Source organism: Clytia hemisphaerica, unplaced genomic scaffold (genome assembly GCF_902728285.1).
Source record: "Clytia hemisphaerica strain Z4C2 unplaced genomic scaffold, Clytia hemisphaerica genome assembly, whole genome shotgun sequence".
Taxonomy (NCBI): domain Eukaryota; kingdom Metazoa; phylum Cnidaria; class Hydrozoa; order Leptothecata; family Clytiidae; genus Clytia; species Clytia hemisphaerica.
This window is the reverse complement of record NW_027103833.1, coordinates 89,276-115,385: the sequence shown is the minus strand read 5'-3', so window position 1 is coordinate 115,385 and position 26,110 is coordinate 89,276. Positions and strand designations below refer to the sequence as shown.

Here is a 26,110-nt window from a genome sequence, read left to right as displayed (position 1 = left end):
ATGAGTTAATTTTTAATATTTTTTCTTAGCTTTGAATGAAGCAAAATGAGTGTTGTTTTTTTCAAGATCTACAATCGGCGCTGAAATATTTGGCACAAAAGGGGAATTCCCTCAAAACTTTAAAACCGCAAGTGATTTTTGAAAGCTTTAAAGTACGGTTTGAAAGTAGAGTTTTAAATCTAAGTTTTAACATTAGACTTAAGATTTAGGATCTCAGGATCCAACAGCTCAAAAATGTTCGCATAAGACAGAGAATATAAGTTACATTTTCGCCCTCTCCCAACTACTATTCGGGACCTTAGAGTAAGTTGATTATGTACTAAAACCAAGCTACTTAAAGCAATTCAAAAATGAATAAACAGGGGTCCTAATAAGAACGAAGGGGCCCGAAAACTTTTCGAAAATTAATAGCTGGGGGAGAAGTTTATTCGGGACCTTAGAGTAACAAAATACTTCATTTTTTAGGTTTTCCCTGCTCTATGCAGCCTTCTTATACGAGTGGAGGAGTGCGACACCAAAATGATGGTTTTGAACGTCATTTCACTTACAATACAGAGATCTGGGAACGAGGTTCATCGACACGCCCAAATGTTGATACAATATTTACCACAGCTTTGGGAATTGTCCGATTCTCATAATTTGCTGCGCGGTGCTGTTGTAAATCTGTTACACCATTTAGTTAAGGTAAAAAAAACACTATAACACTCGTTGTAGATCATGCTTTGCATAAGCTAAAACCAATAACAGTGCTCAATGCTTATGATATTAGAGCTTCATACTAAATCTTTACTCAAACTAGTTTTTTTTTATATATATCATTTACACATTTTCTTTACAAGCAACCAGGTTGCCAAGGCTCAAGTTCTCAAATTGGCCAATTTTTCACTTTCTCGTAGAGTTAGGACTGAAGATTCGAACCAAGAAGCCCATGTTTGTGGTTGTTTTGTGGCACCCTAGTCGCTTTACCCAACCATCGCTCCCTAAGCTTTTTATGACAAGTATAAGTAGAGAATTTAGAGAACAATATTGATATAGATAGAATTGTCTGCTATTGAAAATTTTCAAGACTTTATCCGTTTACCTGGTATGGCAGGCTTGCAAGTTTGTTTCGGGTACTTGAGTGGTCGGAATTAAAAGTGAGCTAATTCATAATGTTTTAATACGGAAGCACCCAAAAAAGATCGGGCCTTTGGCAGTAATTTAAAATTTGAACAATGAAACTAGTGGCAAACGCCTGAGTGATTTTGGATGCTTCCGTATAAAACATTACGTCATGAATATCATGAATTAAGGTTTATTCAATTTCGGTTGCTTTTTATTACAGGGATTGGCAGGCGAAAGTTCGAAGATTAATCACATCACAATTCCTGTATTAAATCATAGCACAGATGTCAATCAGGTGACACACTCAACCTTTTGTCGACCTTTATAAAAAACCCTAGACACCGTTTCTCGCACCCAGACCAAGCAAAAATCTTTGATCGGAGTATTTTGAAAGTGGTACCCTAATGGTAGCACTAATCAATGTGGGTGAAGAAAAAAAATTAGTGCTACTATTAGGGTACTATTTTCCTAAAAAATCCGATCGAGATGGTGGTTATAGCCATCAACGTCATGAGTACTTTGAATTGGGTTTTCCAATTCTGTTTACCCTGAATTGGGTTTTCCCATTCTGTTTACCCTGAATTGGGTTTTCCCATTCTCCCATTCTGTCTACCCTGAATTGGGTTTTCCCTTTCTGTTTACCCTGAATCGGGTTTTCCCTTTCTGTTTATCCTGAATCGGGTTTTCCCATTCTGTTTACCCTGAATCGGGTTTTCCCATTCTGTTGAACGGGCTAGAACGTACACCTTTTTCTTCTTTGTCCGCTGCAACCAGGGGAATATGGTGCTACAATGATGGAAAAAAGTATAGGTGGCTTTAAAAAACAATTCTTAAATTCTTCTTAAATCTCAATACAACAAACCTGAATTGGCGCTTGGTTGGTCTTGGTCTATGCAGATTTATAAAGCTCGAAGGGCTAGATGTCAGGCTTTAAGCCATCACAGGCAAAAAAAAGTGAATGGTAACGAAAAAAATATTGTTGCTATTCTTTTCGAAAACCTGCAAAAAAGTTTCTAATTGGTCGATCGCTGAAATTCTATTGTAATGTCACGTGACTTAGGTAGGATTTCCTACCTAACCACGGCACACTTTTCAGCAAAAGCTTTACATCTAGCCCTTCGGACTTTATAAGTCTATGGCCTAGAGTGGGGTAAGCTCCCCTCCGCAGTGGTTAAACACTGGTTGATAATTTCTGGTCTTTTCTCTCAGCCTGCACATATTTACCTGTTGGAAGACGGTCTCGAATTATGGCAAGCTGTCATTAGTAACGCACCGACATTGAACCCTGATTTACTTACCTTATACGGTAACTTGTTCGCACTGTTGGAAAGAGCATCAGAAACGTTGGAAAGTTGTCTTGCCATCACAAGAAGTTATATATTGATCGATTGCCAGACCTTTCCACAGGTAAGCTTGTCGTGATTGTTTTAAGTCCAAGGATATCAATATATATTATAGTAATATTGACTGAATTAAAATTAGTGTGAATACACCGCCCCTTCAAATTGAGGAATACTTTACAAACCATAATCTCATAACAGATCATCCATTCTAAATTAATACAAAACCCGAAAGCGAAAGTGAAAGCTGGGCTCTTAATGTTTATGTTTATGTTTATCCAAAATTGGGATGAAAACGATCAAAAGCGGTCCGCCAACCTTGGTAGATTCTCTTACAGAGCTATGCCATAGAGTGCATACCTACCATGCCAGGGTAGAGTAATGAGAATTTGCTCAGAGATGAACTGGTACACAACGTTGTTTCAACGTCCATATAAATTGTTAGATGGACCTTGAAAAAATGTCGTGTGCAAAATTGGAAACACTTAGATAAAATTGAAAACTTAACCAGATCAAAGTAAAATCAATTTTTGGTCCTGCTTCATAAAGTATAGATCTTTGGTACGTTTTCTCCTTATATTTTTCTTCGTCATAAAACCATCTCATTTTTTCGTTTCATAGGAATATGGTGTTAAACTGTCGCAATGTTTTCACGAGTTGGCGCAAAATATGAAAGAAACTGGAACCCTAAGTATCGTTGCTGTGTTCAAAGTGATCTCGCAAGTTCAACCGTCGGCTTTCTTTAACTCTTTCCAAGTCAGTATTTTAGACATTTTCGATGCATCTCTAAAAGACGAGAACTACCCGATACTAATGAGTCAGTATTTTACCATTCTTGCGTACCTGGTTGTCTCGCAGCCTGAAAGTCTTTTCCAAGTTGGCCGCTCGTACTGTGAATTGAATGCATCTATTGGTAGCTCATACGAGGAGCTTATGGGACGTTTGTTTGATGTTTGGTTTGAGAAAATGGATTGTATGTCACTCGAGGATAAGAAAGTGTCCGCTATTGCATTCGCTTCGTTGTTACCGTTGAAAATAAGGTATTTTGTCTTAATACTTACTCCCTTGCTAACCCTACCGTATGTCACGCCTACCCTACTACTTAAGTAGGCTAAGACAGGTAGGTTATGACATCTGGCTTCAGACAAATTTTTCTTAGCAGTATGAAAATGTATCTCGACATTGTGACGTCACAAGGCTGTTTTCCTTTCTTCCAAACGAAAATGACAAATTCTATTCTATCAACTTAAAGGGACATAACAGTACTTGCGATATTTGTAAACAAACTGTATGCAGCGGTTACAAAATCAAAACAAATGTCACATGTCAAAATAAAAAATCAAACCAAATATGGCTAATTTTGATTGTTCAATTGTTTTACAAGTTTGTTTTGGACACGTGATTTTAATTGTTCTCTTTAATGACACGTGGTTCGCGCAATGTTTACATTTTAATACTTTAATGTCCCTTTAACCTCTCGTTTTCAGTTTCATCGGAGAGCGTTTTGCGTTAATGTTGGATAGCTGTGTGAACGTGTTATACGAACTACAACGAGGTGACGGGGAAGATGAACAGCCTTCTCAAGAGTAAGTCGAGACTTCTTATTGGTCAAAAGTAATATATTTTTCAAGGTTGAAAATAATTTTCCCAGACTAAACTAAAGATCTCACTATTATTTATTCATCATTTTCGTCATCACGAGCCAAAACATATTATCATAATGTTTCGAACAGAAAATTTTAGATTGGACTTTTTTTTCTCACGATGCCTCAAATTTTGTCATACCTATTTACAAGTTCCCATGTCCCTGTCACAAGTTAATCTTCATTTTTTGTTAGTTCACTGGTAATTGATTGGGCGAATGAATCGATTGATCCAAACGAACCACAGAGTTACGAATCGATTCGCGAAAAGAAGGTATTGTACAAATTTTTCTACACAACTTGGGACTTAACAAATAGACCAATTCACTTCACCACCATAAAAAGATTCTGTTTTACTGGTTTCGAATTTCGATCCTTGTGAGTGCGTCATAATGCAATGATTTAGGGGTTTGGGGCGTAATGAGGGAGTTTGTCGACTTCCAGGCTATATTCTGAGCCTTTTGGACCATTCTTAAATTTTTTGGATCCTCGGATCCTAAAGGTCGTAAGTGTTAAGTCTAGCGTTAAAACTAAACCTATATCTATGGCTATTAGCTTTCGTGGGAATTTCACTTTTTTCTCGAATATTATGACTTTGATTGTAGATGATGTCACAAGATTGTGTGTATAACTTTCATTTGCTACCATACCTCAAAGAGAAGCTTCAACAAACCAAATCAGCTTATGGAGAACAACTCTTCAATGAAGCAATGTCGACGCTGGATTCTGCCGTTGCTAAGCAACTGATGACGCTGATTAGTTGATATACTTTAATGATTGAATGAGATTGTATCAGCTTGTCTGTCTTTGTAGGTGTAGATTATTATGTGGATTTTCAGAATGAATATAATTTCGGCTATATTGGAAAGAACTTTAAATGGATGGAGAATAATCAAGTGAGAAGTAAAGTGTCTAATGTTTGTATAACCTTTGGTATTAAGGCTAAAGAATATGTTAATATAATTGAAAATTTGAAAATTTTATGAAAACCGATGGATCAGAAGAAATTGTAGTCATTCCTTGGGTAAAAAATGCCAGTCGTGCAGAGTGGTGCCAACGCATTCCGAAAAACCTTTGGATAAGTTGAGGGAAATTCGAGCTCAAAAAACGAGAAACTTACACTCGATGACGTCACTTTGGACCTGGATAACGTAATGGAAAACTAAATTTGGAATAGATGGAGTTTTGAAGGGATTTAAGCACATACGAAGAGGAAAAGTGCTAAAAATAATACTGTAGATATAACTGAAATAGCAAATCTTTTGGGGCTTTCCGCTCTATAAGGTTCTGATAATAAAGATTATAATTTATAAATGAAAAAAGAAAGTACTGTGAGAACATCCAAAGATGGTCTACTTTTTGAAAGCTGATTGGTGGATGCTTTGACAGGTGACTTGAGAAGGTTTTCTATTTGCTCAATAAAGTCCCATTGAAACCCAACCTCGTTCCCTGCGTATTATCAGCTTTTTGATGCCAACTGGTAGCGCTAAATAGGGTATTCTCTGCCGTCCATCAGTAACGTAAATAAAGTCTGGGGTACACGGGGACGAGGTTGATTGAAACCCTGTTCTTTAAAAAGTTTTGTATTTTTATTAATTAACGGTGACATTTTTTATATTAAGTTGTCATTCTTGTTTATGATGTCCTATCTAAAAAAAATACCCTTTTATATGTCCTTATGAAGAATTTCAAGATTATTGAAAAAGCTTGAAAATCTTCAAAGGTTAACACATGAGTTGAAGCAAAAAGATTTTGACTTTAAGTTATAAAAATGCTTACTTGAACTTTTCTGAGTTTCTTTCTCTTTTTGCCTATTTGATCTGTTCGGTTTTTGCCATCATTTTTGTATACAATATAGAGTTTCAGGTCATTCCCAGATAGAAGTATTCGAAGAGATATTTTATAAATTTTATGATATTTTTTATTTCTTTCGCGTAGTTTTTTAAGTTTTTCGTAAAATAATATAGTGTCAAAATGTTTGACTTATCGAAGTTCCAGGAAAAAGAATAACCTTTCCAAACAAATTTTATTACAGTAGGTCTTCCATTCTTTTTAAATGGATAAATTTTCACGAGCAGATATTTTTGTAAGACAAATTTACACGCTTTTTTTTATAAGAATGGTGTAAATCCATTTCATCATGGATAAAATATTCTTACAGTATTCCTAGGTTAGGACCCTAATTCAGACTAGATTTAACATTTACCACATATGTCTCAAGCATAAAATGGCATTTTTATGAAATATAATTAAATGTAATCCTCGTGTAAATTAATCATTAATATCAGTCGAAAATCCAAAGGGGGGAACCTTTTAAACTATATTCAACAATTTCTAGGAGAGTCTTTTAAAAGTAATCGGGAAAAAAATCGAGGATATCTATAATTTGGGCAGAGGAGGTCAATTAACCCACTAAAAATATATTTATACTTTACTTTATTTATAGACTATAAATAAAAAGCTGAGAAAAAACAAAACACAAATGCAAGTCTTCATGAGCTGGACATTCTCTCTATGAAAGGGTAAACTTTTTCTTATTATACCAAGTCTGAGACATAGGAAAGTAATAAGAACTCAATTTGAGCTTAGCAATCTGTATGGTTGGTATTTTCAGACCAAAACATTACAAAACAAACCTAAATGGGAGATTAGCGTAATGGGATCAAGGAAAACCTTCAGCTGAAAATTTCCCCATTGTTTTTTTTTGAATGCTAGTACCTACCCCTTCACGCTCCAAACGAAATATGATTTATTGACCTTCGTTTCGAAATTAGTGTGATGGGCTCAAGGAAAACCTTCGGCTAAAAATTTCCCCAAGGTTTTCTTTTTTGAGTACTAGTATCTACACCCTTTACTCTCCAAACGAAATATGATTTATTAATCTTCGTTTCGAGGATGAGACTCGATGTCTTTTTAAAAATCTTATCAAATAAATCTCTAACAGAAAATTGAAAAAAAAAAATTCTAAAATCGGTGGGAAGACGGTTCAAGATTATAACTTGAGATAAAAACAGAAGAAGAATTTCTCGAGAGAATAGCAAGTTTTCATTCCCTAACATATATTATCATTCTGTATCATTAACTTTTTCATGACTTTTTCTCTTTCCTTTTCCTCAAGATAATTGAAGAATAAAATTCTGAAAAATTTTGCAATTGAAGTAGGTTTGCAATGTGTTTTTCTTTTCAGCAAAATATGAAAAAGATGTAGAGATGGAAAAATGTTACAAAACAAGACATTTAGTTTTTTTGAAATCCAGAAGAAAAGTTGTTCAGAAAACATCGATCATACCACGGATAGGAAAAACGTAGCCCACACTTTTTGCAGCTCAACTTATGTAAGTTTTATATGAGTTACCTAATTCTTCATACTTTACATTTTTACATTACATTCGCTAGAATCGAGTTTTCACAATCAATTCTTCCGCGGGGGGCGGGGTAATGTAGAAAACGTAACACGTCAAAATAGTACCACGTCATTGTATTTCGCTTCAGCTTGCGCATGCATGGAGACAAAAATGGCTGTAACTTTGGATAGAATTCGAATCAAGTTACGGAATATTATCAAGCAAAGAAAAACAGGAAAAATGAAAATGAAAAATGAAGAAGAAAATAATAAACTTCTTGTAGAAATGTGGTATGATTACCATTTTCGCAGGAGTGATTCTTCAATCTTAGATCACCATTATTGTGAAAAAAAAATTCAAAAATATTCATTCAATCAAAAGATATCAAACAAAAATTATTGCTGGTGATAAAGCAGTAAAAAACAACAAAAAACAGCCTTTCGTCAATCAACCAATAACAAACTTTGTTTGATATCTTTTGATTGAATACATATTTTTGAAAAAATTTTCACAGTGATGATGGTCAAATATTGAAGAATTTCACTCCTGTGAAAATGGTAATCATACCACATTTCTACAAGAAGTTGATTTTTTTCTTCTTCATTTTTCATTTTCATTTTTCTTTATTTTTCTTTTTTTTTTTGCTTGATAATATTCCACTCAAAAATATCTTTTCAACGAGCACAAAATCGCAACTCCATTCAAATTCTATCAAAAGTTACAGCCATTTTTGTCTCAGCTGCAAATTATTTTGAGACAGGCTTAATGTCGTAGTCTAGCAAGCTAGACGACTAATTCCGACATAGTAGAAATAAAGCAAAAAGTATTGGGAGGGAACAATTTTAGTTTATACAAACTAAATCCCGTAACAATAATCGTATTATCATATAACGCCTATACTACTGTATTACACGCATTATAAACGACTCCTGTCTAACTATGTCGTTGAATTTGCTTTCCAGACTATTCTCCAACGATATTTTAAGTTTTTTAGGCTAGAGAATGCTGGGTAATATGCGAACTGAATCCCTCCAACAACACCAGCAGAAGAAAAATTCGGCTTAAAAAGTGCGGAAATACTTAGATATGTTTTGCTAGTATCTTAACTCTAGTCCCCATTAGAGAGACTTAGGGAGGTGACAATCACTATATGGAGGGACTAATTTAATTTTTTGTTGTTTTACTCCATTAGAAGGCCTAAAACCGACTTTTTCGCCTTTTTTCGCCCACATAACCCATTTCCCTACGTTCCCTATCGCGCTAAAAGCTACCCTGAGTATCAGAGGCCAAGTTTTCAAAGAGAAAATATTAATTTATTCGAGCTGTGATACTCACGGTAGCAAAAAGGCTGTTTGTTTTTCAAAAGTTTCCATTTGCCATGAATTGCCATGAAGTCTTTTTGATTACCCACGTATTGTTATAAATAATGCATGCTCTTTTCAATGTTGCTACTTTTGAATGAGTTCTTTCCATGCTTAACTCTCTGCAATATTGCTTGCTCAGCAAAATGATCAAAACACGACAATCAAGGGTGATCATACCCCAAAAAGTACTCCCGCCATAGGCGTAGCGAGATACCCTGCAAAGTTTATGAGGGAGTGCAGACGTTTATGACATATTCATCATCTTTTGATAAAACAAAGACAATTATTACAGTGTCGTAAAAACCGCTCTCATCCATAAATTTTGCAGGGTATCTCGCTACGCCTATGGCGGGAGTACTTTTTGGGGTCTTCACCCTTGATTGTCGTGTTTTGATCATTTTGCTGAGCATGCAATATTGCAGAGAGTTAAGCGTGGAAAGAACGTTGCATTTTGAAAATGGCTGAAATGATTAATTTACTCTGGCATAGAAACCGAAAGATCTTGTGAAAGGAAATGCAAACAGTCTACACTTCTAGTCTCAAAATGTTTTTATGTCCACGTTGTATATTGACTGATGGAAAAGTGTGTTGTTTTTTTTACTTTTTTGACATCTTTTCTCAGTTTATTCCAACTGTGATTCAAATAAACTCGACTGTGCTGTTATATGGGGTACCCTTTTGTTTTATTGGAACACTCACAGCAGGGTGTAGAGAGAAAAACAAACTTCCCAAAAAAAATTTGCTTTTTGTCTTCCTTCTTCTTCTTCTTCTTCTTCTTCTTCTTCTTCTTCTTCTTCTTCTTCTTCTTCTTCTTCTTCTTCTTCTTCTTCTTCTTCTTCTTCTTCTTCTTCTTCTTCTTCTTCTTCTTCTTCTTCTTCTTTGTGATAAAAAAGCTAGTAGTTTATTTTAGAAAGTGAATTTAGAAAGTAATTTTAGGCAGTGACATCGTGAAAAAAACTTTCCTAGAGGGCTAAAGCTTTCCTTTCTTTCTAGAAATGATACCCCTATATTTACGAAATGGTGTGGCCCCGCTTGAATAATTTTGAATGGCGTAAATTGTTTCTGAATGAATTTCTTTTCAAGGGGGTCTATTGTAAATCGTATTACGTTACCTAAAGCCGGTCTCCACTTTCTCGCGAAAACTTTTTGTCAATCGTTTTTGCCTGAACAAAAAAAATTACATTATCAAAAAAGTTTTGAGCAAAAAAAATTAAAAGTCAGATTTTCCCGATGGAATTGCTTCATTTTTTCAACCGTTCAATGACCTTACAAAACCATTAAAAAGTTTTCGTTCATTTCGCGCGAAAGTGAGGAAGACTGAATTTGATTATTTCATGATAGAGATTCGAAATTTTGGTTTTCAGCTTAATAATAAATTGGTTTGATTGTAATTCAATTTTGTTGTTTTTTCGTTTTTTCGGCCGTTTTTCAAAAAACGTTTATAGGTTCTCTTTTTTTCTGTTCTTCAATTTTCACCTCCATTTCAAACATGGATAACATTTTTTGATAGCATAATGAGGTTCTTTATTCCTTTGTTGTTTTCTGCAAGAATTTAATCCCCTAAGGATTTATTCGTATCAACGATAGCAGTTTTTGTTTCGCTGTAGTCACTGAGCTTTATATATCCCTGGACAAAGTCTCTTAATCCCGGCGAAGCAAAATCTTAGATTGGAGTTTCTTGAAAAGTGGTACCCTAATGGTAGCACTACTCAATAGCGGTGTAAATGCTTCGAAAGCGCTAGGTCTACTTTTATTCCTCGAACAATTTTTATGATGTAGCGCCGTTTGACTTTTTTTAACACTGCGATGGTTTCTTAGCGGGTACCAATTCAAAAAAAACTCCGATCACAGATACCGGATGTAGCTTGGTTCAAGGATATATAAAGGTCAGTGACTGCAGTACACGGGTTTCGAATAGGTTTTTAACTTTGGCTTCGTGTAAATTACACGAAAAATTATTAAGTAAATAAACTCTCATTGGTTAAAAAAATGCACACATTAACTATCCGATCAGAGAGAGATATTTTAGGCGTTGCTTACACTGTAAAATTGAGATAATCACCTTGGTGATTGTTTTAAAACGAGACTGGTGTAATCTTTTGAAAATGTCTTTCGATCTATGATAAGGGAGTGTTCAGACTGAGTTTTGAAAATAGCATTTCGAGGAAGGGAAACTCAAATCAAGAGAAAATATGAAGAGATCGTTATCAATAAGTTTCTTCAATTTCCGATATCCCTTTTCAAGTTCTACAATACCATATGTCTTCGCTGTTGTTGGAAATATGAAATCTTATCTTTCCTACTTCTTTGATGTCTGTTTTTCATAATTCTTATTCTAAAAATTTCTTTAAGAATGGATGAAAATTCAATTTTTGGAAGAATAAGCTTCCAATCAATCCTTTTGAGCATAATATGGCTTTATGATAGACTTGTCTGATCTGGTCTTCGTAATGTTTCTTTTTCATTTCTTATCTGTGTTTTTCAGTCTCGATATTTATCACCGGGAGGGGGGCACTCGATTCAAAAACTACCCTACGTGCGGCCCAAGATTAGGCCTTTGAAATCAGACCCTTGCAGAGAAAATTTAGCCAAATTTGATTAAATTTGGGCGAAAAATCTAACCTTACGTACGTTCTTTTGAAATTCTTTGACCATCTTAAGACAAAATATGGTTGGATTTTTAAATTTTATACCCTTAGAGTGAACTCATTCTCATCTTTACTCATTTCGACGCTTACAATGCACTTGCATGGTAGCAGGAAGCTTCGAAAAAGGGCTGCACGTACAGTGGGTCATTTACCTTGGGTGCCCCCCCCCCTGGGTATTTTATCCGTTTTGTTTTAAAATTATAGTTAACTTCACTACCAATAAACAGGGTTGTAATACACGCTTTTATGGGAACGGTGTTTTTTATAAAATCATGGATATTCTTAACTTTTTGGGGAAAATTGTGCTAAGATATTTTTGCAGTATTCTTAGGTTAGGGTAGAAATTTAACCTAAATTAAGCATATAATACCTACCTGAAGCAAAAAGTGGCATTTTTGTGAAAGTATTGAGCCTTACTTTGAAATATTTGGTAATTTATAGTTAAGAATGCTCCAATATGGCATTCTAAGGTTTTGAAATTCCATGATGTAGTGATATTCTTAGCATTAATTTGTAACTTAATTTTTCGGCCAATTTCATACTGAATCTTCTGTCAGAGTATATTCTTATAAAGAAAAGCGTGTACTCGAATCTGAGATCTATTTGAACTTCCTCATTCTTTTTCACACTCCTATAGTTATTTTTTCTTCAACTTTTGACTGCTAATTATTTTTTGTTTTTGTTAATGAAATACACGTTTTTTTTATAAAAACATCCAAAATTTTTGAAGCCTTCGGATGTTCTTAACTTTTTGAATTTTAAACCTAAAAATATTCTTCACAACTTTCACCATTTTGTGAGTAATTTTGCATATTTTCATAAGAAATTGGGTGGTTAAGAGTCCGCAAAGCCTTAAAATGTTCTTAACTTGTTCTTAAGATTTTGGCCATGGAAGCCTTAGGTTCTTATATAGTTTGTTCTTATAAAAAAACGTGTAGTAAATTATACCTAATGAACTCCAGTTGGGCTGTGGACCCTTCTTTGATCACAGCATGAAATAAACAAACAAAATATTGATGTTTTTTATTAGAACCAGTATTAGCTTCTCAATTTTCCAGGATGAATTTCATGCTTAAATATTCCTGATTGGCTGAAACGGCAGTATTTTGCTTCATTGTTCTAAACTTATTTTGGCTAACAAATTTTTTGTCTAAATTTGACTAGGCTAATTCCATACACCTTTTCGACACTTTATTATTATTTAATTTACCACCCTAAACTCGATCCAATTTTTTTTTTACACTTTTTTCTGTTGTCTTTAGGTGCGAAATAAGACTGGGACGGTTTTAGGGTGGTAAAATGGACAAGAAAATGCCTGCGTGGCAATTGGTGGCTACGGTCGAAAAGGTGCATTGGCGAAAGAAACATATTTAAATGAACGTTCCATTGCGCATTAAGACCAATACACCTTTTCTTAAATTATGTCACAAGCAACACTTACCTTGTTTTCAAAATATTGCTATGGTAATTGGTTCCAAGAGGAGTTCATAAAAGGTTTACTCTATTTATAAAAGTAACACTTTAAGGTTTTAAAATTTAAGGGATTAAATCACCTTGGTAATAATTGTAAAACAAGGCAGTGGTTGCACTTTAAGTATTTTATGAACAGGCCTATATACGATATGATAAAAAGCTAAAATGATGATTTTTCTTATAAAAATGTTTCTTGGTCCCTTGGATCTTTTTCTTCTACTTTAATGACTTTATGAAAATAAAAATCCTTTCTATCAATAGAGCGCCTCTGGAGTCTAAATTAATTAGATATATTAAGGCGCTATACTTATCATAGAAAGCCCCCCAAAAACCCTAAAATTAATACATTTATCGCTATTCTTGTATTCTAATAAATGGTGAGAAAAATAAAAGAGGAAAAGTTAGTCCAAGAGAAAGGTTTGATGATATTTTCGTTGTAAGAAGCGTATGAGCTTCAGTAATAAGAGAATGCAGGGGTATAGAGGGTGCCTTTACAATAACATAACTACTTTTTTTCAAGTCACATGAAAAAGTTTTCAGAAGTAAAAAAATGTGACAGTATTTCAAGGTGTGGAATGCCGTTGTTAGCAGAAGAAGCGGGTTGTCGTTTTCAGAAGGCGAAAGAAGTAGAAAAGGTTGGAGCGTCTCCCCAATAGCAAAATAACTTTTTATCAAGTTACCTGAAAAGTTGTCATGTCTTGTTTAGTAGGACAGAACAGTGAATTATCAAGCATTGCATTCTTTAAATAACAAAGATCCATTAATACAACTAGATAAATGCTCCCTGGTTGTTTATTAGAGAAAATGATTGAATTTTTTTCGTACGATTTCTGGTACAATTCACAAGTGAAGACTCTTGTTTTGAGAGGATTGGTGAACCAGTATTGAGTATCAAAGTAACCCTATCTTACAGTCCAAATGGAACTTTTTCCCATAGCGGGGATAAAAATCTCTATAGAAATCCTAATGGCAATGGGGATAGAAATCCTATTGTTCTAAGCAAAAAATTCCAGTAGATTTTTACAATACAGTAACTATGTTTTTCATGAAAATCTGCTCACTCTCACAAACTTTGCGCCATTTGGAAATCAATGTAAAGAATCGAACTCCGAAACCATCCCAATTTTTTGCTTGGAACAATAGGATTTCTATCCCCATTGCCATTGGGATTTTAATAGAAATTGATATCCCCACTGTGGGAAAAGTTTCCACCTTGAATGTGAGACAGGGGTGCTACTTGATACTCAATACTGGTCAAACTGGTTCACCAGCCTTCTCATCACTAGAGTCTTCACTCTTGTCTACGCTACTGGTCTCTACGATATCAAGCACTTGGCTGCATAGTATCTAACATACTGCCACTGTAATCAATATTCTTCATTTTTCAGCTTTTAAACAGTGAATCCAAAATAATGAAACAAATGTGAATTAAATGTCATGGAGAAATATGGCCACCGCATAACATATCCTTACAACATAAGTGAACATCAACATTACGCAGGTGATGGCCACCATTTCATCGGAGACGGTCACGAACATGATTTATCTAAAGCTCTTGAAGCACGGCGTAGGTTTCTGATGGTAAGGGATTGAATTTTGCTGTTTGTATAAGTTGTTTCCATAACTAGAACACGCATGGGAGACTTAAATTTGTTCGAGTTTTGGAAATTTCGAGTTATGGAGTACGGTTTATAAGGCATTGTTAACTGAAGGGACCATAATTCGCGGCGAATTGAAGACAGTATTGTATGACTGTAGGAGATTAATTCCCAAAAAAATGATCATAATAGGACGCAGCTCTAATGTGAAGTAAGGCGCAAATAACCAACTCTCCCAAAATCGTACCCAGTCCCTTAGCTCGCTTTTTTTATCATTCTGAACGCGCTCACGATTGTATCACGTCTATCAGTAAAATTAAAAAGTGGTACAATTGTCTGAGGGTAAGAGATTGCAATTCGCCTGCATGTGAATAAAAATTTTTGGAAATGCTTTGTGCATTTAAAAAATTGGTGCAAAGGTTATTTGTTACTCTTAGGTTCCAAATAACGGGGGGGGTTCGAATAAACGAGTAGGGGGGGGGTTGGAAATTGTAATTACGAAAACCCAAAAATATAGGCTAAAATCAGGCTGTTTAGAGTAGAATAAGAGACCTTCTCTTTGAAGGCTGAAAAAATTCTTAAAAATTAATAAAATATAATAAACTTTCGGGGGGGGGGTCCTAATAACGTCCGGGGGGTTGGAAAATTTTCGAAAAATTAACAAGCAAGGGGGGGGGGGGGGGGGGGCGTTTATTTGGAACCTAAGAGTAGGTGGATGAATAAAGAGTATAAAAAATTCGTTCCATTATCAAGCAGTAACCAATAAATAACAAATCCGACGTCATTTATCGGTATTTTTGATTTTAAAGGTTCATTAGCCTAAAAGTCTAAGCTAAAGCGCTATATTGTCGTTAGACGTGTGTCTTAGCTTTGTAAATACGAGCTTAGTTAACTAGGGTATAGATACATCATCAGTTGTTTTTCACCATACTTTCACTTTCATTTTCAGATTGGTGGTATTCTTCTCTCGGTAATTTGTGGAGTAGGAATCATCTTCCTGATTATCACTCACATCCTCAGTCGAAGAAAAATCAAAAAGATGACCACAAAACCAAAGAAACACATCATTCTTAGACGCCGGCCTAATGGCGCCGGAGGTGGTGGTCAGGCGAATCGAAATCAATCTGGATTTTTAATGATGACATAACACATGACGATGGCTTGTTTGAAAATGTGATTTCGAATCTTTCAGAATCTTAGTGATTTAGTCATTTCGGTAATGCTGGCTTGGCTGGCAGATCTTTGAAAATTAATCAGAACTAATTGATAAACCAGTCGTAACATGACTCATTATTGAGTGGGCGTTTGCCACTAGTTTTATTGTGTAAATTCAAAAAAATGTAGCAAAACACCCGGTCTTTTTTGGGTGCATCAGTATAAAACATTACATCATGAATATCATACAATATTATTATTGGTAATGGTTGTAGATGTATGGTTGATATCGAAAAAGATGTAACATTGAAAATGATATTTATGACTTAAATCTCACTGTAACATTTTATGATAAATTTGTAACACAACAAAAACAAAAAATAGCTTTACAACTCGCAAATTGAGCAGTTACGCGTTTTTGCTTCCAAAGATGATGCTTAAATTTGGAAGAGCTTTGAGACTTTGGCGACCACTAAACCCGATGTGTATGATTATGTATTACATACAAAATCGATAGCTTGAAGATCAAGTGTTGGAGACTATTCCTGATTGTCTGTATGTATTCAATCAAAAGTCCATCTATAAGGGACTCTTCACAATAAAGCTTTTATGTTCCAAAAAAAGATTCTCACTACTACTTTTTCAAACATTCGGTGAGGGAAAAGATAAATAAAAAAATATTGCGTTGGAAAGAAAATTGTGAGCGGATTGATGTTAATTTTAGAATTTTCTAAAAATTTGAAGGATTACGGGAACTGAGATTGTATGCCTATTTTAGACAATCTAAATGCAGGGGTAACGTAGATTAATGGTAGGGTAACGTACATTATTGCAACTTCTTCTTTCAACTCATGCATGTAATGGTGCAATTTCACAGCCCGAAATGTAAAAAGTTATTTTCAAAATATCACCATTCATACTTAGCTTCTTATATAGGAAAAGTCAGTCTAAAAAGAAGGCCATTTAAAGGCATTTTAGAGGTTCAAAATCAAATTTTTTTCCGTCGCCGCAAACCATTGTCGCACCTCCTTAGTCATTATATTATTTGTTGCCCTCTTCACTTTCCATATCATGGTGAGGTCCCTATCAAGGCAAATTTACGCGAGATTCTTAGGATTTACCTCCGTTTCTCTATTTGGTGATTAGCGAGTTTATGTATTCGAGATAAATCGAGGGGGCGGTATAAAACAAAGTTAACATGTCTCCAAAATCACCGTCCGCTTTGCTCGACGACGGTAAAAAACACCAAAATACCGTCGTCTGTTTAGGTGAGCAAAAGGCGATATAGAGCCGTACATCAACTATCGACTTTGTTTTGGTTCGATTTCATGTCTAAAATAGTGAAAAGGCCTATATAATAAGCATATAATATAATATAATCTATTCACTGAATTTTATGCTTCAGAGCACTCGCGAATACCTGAGTTATAATCAGATTCAAGCAATCAGCCAACCTTACGGTTCAACACTTGCGAGTGAGAAGGTTATGCTCAAAAGTAGATAAGAGCTGCGACTTTGGATAGATAAGATACTAGTTACTATAAGAACCTAATATTTGTAAGAAACGCCGTAGATTCATGCCAAACTAATCGTGAATGCGTCGTGAATGTGAAAATCCACTTTTTGATTGAATGCGTAGTCTGAATAGCAGACCGAGTAGCAGACCTCTACAAAACCGCAAGTAGTATAAGCACAAATCCGTTAGTTAGTGGATGCCAGCAACCTAGTGAATGCGTGAATATGGCCTCTTTTGTATGTGAATACGTGATTTTTTACCCACCGATTATGTGCGATTTTCCTGGTTTTCAAAAATTTTGGGACTATCGCTACGGTTCTTTGGCTTGAAGAATTGAAACCGAGAATCTTTATCCCCCCAAGGACCTTTGACAAGACAGTACAGACAAGTTAGACACAAATAAAGCCTGGGATACACGGGGAAGAGGTTGGGTGTGGTCCTGCTGATTACCCATAACTCATTTCGACTGTGAATGAAATGGCGACTATGTTTCTTATAAAAAAAACTTTTTCGTTAAGTTACGTGCATGCATCACATCCGTTTGTGCCACGAATTTCTGTGGTCATGTTGACTATATAAAAAGTAGCCAGTTGAAGGAGTAGAAAAATGTTTGGTTAGTGTGACCATTTTCAAGCTTCAAACGGGTTAAATTCGAAGACACATCATCAGCCATTCACAGCGAAACATTCCAATTTTCAAGATGGCGTCGACACACGTTCTCTCATTGCTCCTCCTCGTTCTTGCAGCAGTTTTCTGCAGTGCAGACAAGAAATATACGGTTACAAAGAAAGTATATTTTGATATTCAAGTTGATGGCAAACCTGAAGGACGAATTGTTATGGGATTGTATGGTGAAACTACTCCAAAAACAGTGAAGAATTTCTATGAATTATGCACAGGCAAGGTAAAAAAAAGTTGAGATTTTTCATTCAGCAGATACAGTGTAGACCTAAAGCTCTAAAACAGCATCTAATAACATGAAAACCAGAATATGATTCTTCAATGGGAATCAAAACTATAAAGTGCACTTACAAACATCAATTTGTCAGATCTCACAAAATTAATAACTACACTGTCATCATTGACAATAAAACAAACGATTTTCTGTCAAGAGCCTTGTAAACATTCCAACAACTTCCATCGAAATGATCAATCAAAGCTCAGTTTACCATTTTAACGCGGTCCGAAGATTGAGCCGAGAACTCTCGCATAACGCCCGAGCTCCCGCGCGGCGCGCGCCGCGGGGATGAAAAACTTCAATCTGTCAATCATTTTCTCAAGCGAAGTGTACGCGAAGTGATTCTAGCTTTACGATAGTGCCGCGGATCATCAATGGATAGTATTCAATTATCATTATCCCTTTATTTTCATTCCTAGAACTTTTGCAAAAAAAAGGAAAAAATAGAAAAGTTGTATTTTTTACTGCCCTATTCACATACTGAATTTGAAAGATCTTCTATGTGGCGTTTTTTTGCAAACTTCGAAAAACTGATTTTTGTCCCGCCTTTGCGGGATTTTGGCTCAAGTGCTTGAGTGCAGCATAGGGTACAAAGTCCAAATATGCGTTTCCCATAATTTTTGTATGAAGAGTTAGGTCTATACTGAGATACACTCATTATTTTAACTGAAATATCAAATGAACTTTTCTCTTCCTAGTATGTGAGTGAAGTCGGCTTCCTTTTTTGTATAACACATAAAGTGCGTCCCAAGAAAGCATACAAATGTCAGGGATTTTTTCAAGCACTTTTCCAGACCCGATCAATCAAACTTGTCAAACCAATCGAACAATCGAACTAAATGAACTCCATCGAACGATTAAAGTTTGATTAAAAATTTGATAGAACTCTAAGATTTTTTAAAAGATTGTGAGTGTTCGATTAAGTGCGATCAATAAGTTTCGGTTCGATCAGTTCGATAAACCAATTTTGTTCGACAAGTTTGTGCTGCTCCGCCACCTTATAACTTCTTTTCAAAGCCAAATTCGGAATGAAAATCGGGAAATTACTTCCTACAACGGGTTACACACTTTTCGAAATGGCAATTGGTTGCGTGCAAGGATAAAGTTTTTGCAAGCGGGGAAGATATGAGTATTTAATATCATTGAACTAATCTAAGTTTTTACTGACCGAACTAATCGAACTGCTATTGCTTAAAAAATTGTAGGTGTTCGATTAGGTTTGATTAATTTTTTTAATCAAACTTTAATCATTCGATGGAGTTCGATTAGTTCGATTGTTCGATTGGTTCGACAAGTTCAATTGATCAGGTCTGGACTTTTTGAGCTACTACCGTTTTTGTAAAATTAGATTGTGTTTTTGATGCGTGACAAAACGTGAGCGAAGCGAGAATTTTTTTACTCCTAATTTGGCCCTGGATTGCTTTAAACAAGAACAAAAAGTGTAAACATTAACGCTGCTTGAGTATAAATAGAAAGATTTTGGCCCATTTTACGCCGGTCCGGTCCTTTCAACGTCTGCCCTTAATCACGCCACGCACGAGCCCTAAAATAACACCAATAAGGGCAGGCGTAAAAAGGGCCGATTAAGTAAATAGAAAGAGTTGTGGCAAAAGCGAAAGGAATAACAACAAATCTGTTTTTTTTAATGAAAAAGTCTACAAAAGAATTTATAAGTAATAATGAGGATTCTCTTAAAAATAACATAAATCTAGCTATTTTAAGTCTTTAGATTTTACTAATTAAGTTACAATCTTTTCAACTTACTACTGTCACCAAAAAAGACATAGTTTTATGTATTGAGGAACAATGAATTTCTAATTTTAAGATAAAAATGTAAAGAAGGAATAATTAAAACAGAATCTGCTTTTTAGGAAAAAATCTTCAAAAGAATAGAAAATGTTTTCAAATAGTAAAATAGTATAAACAAAATATAAAGATGCCGCAGGATTGATTAAGAATGGTGGGCGGTTAGGCGGCAGGCGTTCTCTAATTCTTCAATCGGCAGTTCGGTTATTTTTAATGAAAACAAAAGTTAAAAAGGGCACGCTATCAGTGAAAGTTATCGTGACATGTTTTATGACAGAAAGTATGATTGATAAACTTGGTGGAGTTATCAAAACAAATTTGTTGTCGAAGAGATTTAACAGTTTATACCAATCGAAAACTCGTCAAAAGCTATATAGAAGACATTTATTTAAAACGAGTATATTTGATTTCTCAACCTAAAACTCTATATAGAAAATTGAAATTGTAATTCTGTATAAAATGAGGCATTTTTCAGAAATGATGTCATAGAAGAGTTATGGACCTTTATAACTTTTTATATTCAAATTTTTACTTATTGAGAATGATGTGATTTTAAGTTTACATAAAAAATGCGTCAATTGTTCACTTTTTCTTTTAACGTCATCATTTAGTATAAATTATTCATGGACACATCGGGTAAGGATTTTTAAACACATTGAGCAGCATTGAGTAATTTTTCTGAGTCTCTAAACTATAAGCTTTTCAAAATGAGTACTCAATATTTGTCCCTCAATTTCCATATATTTCACTTTTTTTGATGCCTGTCTAAGGGTGGATGACAAGAATTTTTGGATAAAAAAAACCACCTAACCTCAGCGTGGCAAAGGGCAAATCCTCAAAGACTCAATATTTGGCATTTTGACCCCCCAATTAAAATTACATTTGCCAGGGATATAAAGGCTTTAGAAAAAAAACTCAAACCACCTAAAAATTCATTGATACACTTGGGGAAGGCAAAAGTTATTACTCCCAAAAAGTAAATTTTATAGCAAGATCTTTATTTCGGGTTTTCTTTCGATCTTTTCAAACAATTGCTAATAAAGTTCAACGGGTTTTCCCTCTAACAAAACATTAACCAATGTGGATGCTTTTTCAAAGAAACACCAAAGAAAAGAAAATAGACTTTGAATCTTTTTACATTTGAATGTTTATATGTTTACCTTTTTTTGCGAAAGAAGAAGGGGGAAATCTTTCTGATCTGCTGCATCTTCCTATTATTTATGCTGACGGAAAGTTCTTTGTTGTTATGATTCGAATGTTTTCTCTTTCAAAAAGTTCTGTTCTGATTCAAAAAGTAAACATCATCTCTGGGGAAATCCCTCTGATTGGAATGTTTACTTAAGAAACTCTGCTTTATAACTCGGTTTTAATTCAATTTTTAATTTTATCCATGAATTTGAGCTTTTAAATGTCTTTTTATTTTCTATTTTGCGTTATTGTCAAGATTTAGTAGTTTTTGCTGCCTTTTTATGAGATTTTACAGGTGAAATTCTACTTTTATTTTTATTTTTTTCGCCGACCTACCATCAATTGCTCTAACTTGGGACGATTGGTGTCGAAACATGGGATTGTTGATATCTGGCCTGTATTTTCACTTACTGTTGAATCACTTTGACAACAAATTTGTTTTGATACTTCCAACCAAGTTTATCAATTAAACTTTTTCAATCCCGCAATCAGAACCAAATGTTTTTATAAAGCATTTTAAAAGTATATAATTTGAAGAAGTACCTACCTCTTTGTGCCTCTTTGTGGCTTTTGCTTGAACAGCTCATCCAACTTGTTGAATTCGCTGCTTCGACATTTCCTAGAGGCTGTTGGACTCAGCTTGCCTGTCTTGCTGTATATTTCGTACATTCAGATTGGTAGTGATCATTGAGATCATTTTTGTCTGAAAATTGTCTAAGATTTTCAGAAAATCCAATGATTGTTGTGTGTTTGTATGGTTCTTTAGTACTGGGTCCCTTTTAGTCCCCTTGACATATGAGAAAAGTGCAACTTGTTAAAACATTCACCTTTTCTGATCAATGAAAAACATACGTGGATGAAACATGTTCAAACTTTACAGCCTTTTAGCCTTTTGGGGATTTATTACCATGTCTCAGTAACTTGGTACAGATTTTTGGATGCTTCAATTGGCAATCTTTGCTTGTCATGCTATATTTACATTTTCCTTTCTTGTAAAAGCTACAAACTGGAGTTTAATCAGAGACTTTGTCCTTGGTTGCAGTATTATCAGAGGATAAGGTTTTGTAAATCGCCGTTGAAATTTGGATTTTAGGTAATTAGTCCTTCCCAGGTATATTCCATCAATCTTATTTGAGGATCTGTCGATAATAATATCTGGGACGATTGGAATGTGAGGAAGTGTCCTTCTTGGAGTGAGTTGGGTTCCATTTAAGAAAGATTCAGTCGCTTCAACAGCTTCAGTGATCTGCGTAGGTGAATTCGTTATTTGAGACTAAAATCCTCTCAACAATGAAATCTTGTGAGAAAAGGGCTGGTAAACAAATATTGATGTCTGTTTAAAGAGAATCTTGGAACCTTTTATGGAATTTCTGTGTATAAATTGCAAGTTTTTCTCTAAATCACATTTCTTTGGACATTCAGTCTACTAGTCTTTCTCAAATTTGACAATTTATTCCTTAAATCTGACAAAAGGTTTTGTTTTCGAATAAAATTCAGAATTGTTACAAATTGATGAATAGATGTGTTTTTGGTGTTTTTAGTTAATTTTTCATGCTATTAACGGCACAGCATTTTTTCAATGGCACAGTATTTTTCATAGATTGGTCCAAACAACGGATTAGAATAGGTGGATTAAGAACTCATAGAAAACACTCCTCGTTAGGTTATCAAACTTTTTTACGAGTTTGCTAGCAATTAAAACTTGATAAGTTGTAAAAAAGTTGTAAAAAATCATTACTTTCAACATTTTCATTGGTCATTACGTATCACGTGGTACATTTTAAATAAGAAAATGCACTTTTTTAGCCCTTTCTATCCAATGCAGAAATTAGCCAAATAATTTGAAATTTATTTTCCTAATTCTAAATACAGTCTTCTTTCACCAGTATGCAACCCATTCGTGACCCATCGATAGTTTCTTAGTTATAGACCATACGTTAATTTTCACTTATCTGAAGATTGCCATTGACAAAAGATTAAAAATTTACATTAAAACTGGTCTAGCGTTTGTTGATGCTAAAACTTAAGTGCAGGATTTAAAATATTTGCAAAATCATCAAAATTGATCGAATCATAGGACAAATTCGTTTTCGAAACTGTATAAATTGGAAAATTGTTCTTATAAAAACAATGAAAAAACTAAACGAGGAGTGCGCAGAGTCATTTACAGATTTTTCTTGTAACAATGAGAAGACAATGGATCTCTCTTGGGAGCAACGAGAGAAGTTAATCCACCTATTCTAATCCGTTGGTCCAAACAATTTTTTATCACCAAGCATTACTTTTTCACCTTAGAATGGTTATGGATACAAAGGCAGCAAATTTCACCGTATCATTCGTGATTTCATGATGCAAGGAGGAGATTTTACAAATGGTGATGGAACTGGTAAGGCTACAAATACATTTAATACATTTTTTTGAAGATTTATAATGTAATAAGTTCCTAACTTAGAATGCAGCATTTTTCAGGGGGCTAAGAAAATACCTCCCCCGGCTAAATTTTGAAAACGTAGCTCCTACCTTTACAAAGCAAAATATTAAATAAATTTGCATGTAAAGCAACAGTTTTTATATTCTACAGTTCAATGAATTGTTCTAAATGTTTTTTTATTGCGAACAATTAATTTAAAAAGATAGAAATCAAAATTGTTTATCCTTTTTCCAGGTGGTAAAAGCATCTACGGGGAACGTTTCCCAGATGAGAACTTTGACCTCAAACACACAGCACCAGGACTTCTTTCGATGGCCAATGCCGGACCAGACACTAACGGATCACAATTTTTCCTCACGTACGTCTCAACTCCATGGTTAGATGGTCGACACACTGTCTTCGGAGCTGTCTTGGAAGGAATGGTATGTATTAAACAATTTTTAGCTCTCATGCCTTGCAGTAACGTCTTAGATCTGACGCTATTTTTACCATAATTTTTATTGGGTCATTTTCAAATGATGGTGTAAGCAAGACTTCTTTTAAGAGTTAGCCATTCTAAAACAAATCTTGAAGTGAAAAACGCTGACTATACTTTTAAAAGGGAGATAGTGAGAAAGTAAAGGAGTAGAGGGGTTGGATTATTTTGACAAGTTTTTCGTGAGTTTGTACCATGAAACTTATTATATTCTACAGATTTCAATTTTTTTAAGTTTGGGAAAAATTTCTTTTCGAGAATTGGATTTCGTCTTTATTTAATTATTTTTGAGAGTTGAATAAATTACCAAAAACCTTCTTTTTTAGGACATCGCCCGTAAAATCGAGAAACTTTCAACTGATCGACGTGATAAACCAACGAAGGACGTCGTGATCACTGACTCTGGTTCGTTAGAAGTCGCTGCACCTTTCGTTCATATCCCAAAAAACGACATTTAATCGAAAGCTGTTCAAATATTCGAATAGGGTTACTTTAAATTAATATTTACCATTACCTAACATTTTTTATACAAAACTTATCAAACCTTTGTTTGTTTTCCATGTAGCTTGTAAAATTTTTTTTACGATAACTTTTCACAATTCACAAAGATATAACGAAAAATTAAACTTAATTCTTATTATTGGACTTATCTGGAGGTCCTATAAATTAACCCATGCCCGTTCGTTCATTTGTTCGTTCGTTTGTTAGTCTGTTTCCTATCCAGCTTTTCTCGGGATTGGCACAAAGTTGCAAAATAGTAATGCCCAAATGTAACGAGGCCCGATTTTTGAAAAATTTCCGATGCCAGAAAAACCTATTTTCTCTAGTTTTCATCATTAGTTTTTTGGGAACTTTTGCACGAAGATGTAAATTAGCAATGCCGATTTTGAGAACATTTTTTTCCGACCGAAAATCACGGAGATATGCCGGAAATCACCGTTTTTGAAGATTTTCATTGGATTTTTTCGTTATATATCTTTGTTTTTTCAAATAAAAACATCAGTTGTAAAGGCCGAGGTAAACGATTCCAACATTTCATCCAACATCATCCAACATGCCATTTTCTCGCTGTTGGATGGAATGTTGGGATCGTTTACACGAATGCAAAAATCCGGTTGGAAGAAAAAAATATGTTGGAAGAAGGAAAAAACTGTTGGATGAAAGTTTGATCGCCATCAAACATTTTGTCCAACATTTACTTCTTCTTTTCGTGTTGGATCATGTTGGATTCGTTTACTCAGCTCACATCCTATGGAGCGGTATCCGTGTCAAAAACATCCAGTTTAGATAACGGTCGGAGGTTTGTAACTGATTGGGTCGGTTTTAAAGACGATCGGGTCGGTTTAAAAGGTGATCAGTTTAAAGATCGATTGGGTCAGTTTAAGACGCAATTGGGTCAGTTTAAGACGCGATTGGGTCAGTTTGAAATGTAATTAGGTCAGTTTTAAAAAGTTGGCCAGTTCAAAAGTCGACTAGGTCAATTTTAAAGTCAATTAGTCAGTTTAAGACATGATCGGGTCGGTTCAGAAGTCAATCGTAATTTACAAACCAATCGAAAAAATCGCCGGTTTACAGTGCCGGATTTTTCGGGCAATCGGATTACGATTTTTCGGATTTTTGTAAATCTGGTCTGTAGATTTGATGTACAATAGTAAAAGAGAAAGTATTCCAAGGCTGGGGATGTAAACAATGCGAAATCTGAAATCCTTGATCAGATCAGTTGACAGTTGATTGAGAAAGAAAAGTGAAATGTGACATTCTCCAGACCAGACTTGGAGGATTGAGTAATCCGATTCCCAGGGAAATCCGAAAAAACCGGCGACTTAAACCGGCACTCCCTCCAATTGATCTTAAAACTGAGTAAAATTACTAAACTCACTCAATCACTTGTTAAACCGACCCGATCACCTTTAAAACCGACCCGATCACCTTTTAAACCGACCCGATCACCTTTTAAACCAACTCGATGACCTCTTAAACCGACCCAATCACCTTTCAAACCGACCCAATCACCTTTCAAACCGACCCGATCGTCTTTTAAACCGACCCAATTGTCTTTTAAACCGA

The 26,110-nt window shown here is 34.9% G+C and overlaps 2 protein-coding genes and 1 long non-coding RNA gene across 3 annotated transcripts in view; all 3 read left to right on the top strand.

The window, feature by feature from the left end:
* LOC136806865 (importin-11-like) overlaps positions 1-5,242 on the top strand; it is a 31,766-nt gene extending 26,524 nt beyond the window's left edge. The window contains exons 9-15 of the mRNA XM_067063440.1: positions 466-684; positions 1,325-1,399; positions 2,314-2,511; positions 3,066-3,484; positions 3,932-4,030; positions 4,283-4,361; positions 4,693-5,242. Coding sequence (XP_066919541.1) covers positions 466-684; positions 1,325-1,399; positions 2,314-2,511; positions 3,066-3,484; positions 3,932-4,030; positions 4,283-4,361; positions 4,693-4,851 — 1,248 coding nt within the window. The 3' untranslated portion in view covers positions 4,852-5,242. The remainder of the gene's footprint in view (positions 1-465; positions 685-1,324; positions 1,400-2,313; positions 2,512-3,065; positions 3,485-3,931; positions 4,031-4,282; positions 4,362-4,692) is intronic.
* Positions 5,243-6,531: 1,289 nt separating this feature from the next.
* On the top strand, positions 6,532-16,073 carry LOC136806893 (uncharacterized). The gene is made up of 4 exons (XR_010846622.1): positions 6,532-6,609; positions 7,275-7,422; positions 14,305-14,497; positions 15,464-16,073. It is a non-coding gene; the product is annotated as an uncharacterized lncRNA (long non-coding RNA).
* Positions 16,074-17,762: 1,689 nt separating this feature from the next.
* Positions 17,763-24,669, top strand: LOC136806864 (peptidyl-prolyl cis-trans isomerase B-like). The gene is made up of 4 exons (XM_067063439.1): positions 17,763-18,089; positions 23,433-23,523; positions 23,803-23,990; positions 24,370-24,669. The coding sequence occupies exons 1-4, from the start codon at positions 17,886-17,888 to the stop codon at positions 24,499-24,501; spliced, it is 615 nt and encodes a 204-aa protein (XP_066919540.1). The 5' UTR covers positions 17,763-17,885; the 3' UTR covers positions 24,502-24,669.
* The last annotated feature ends 1,441 nt before the right edge of the window (positions 24,670-26,110 follow it).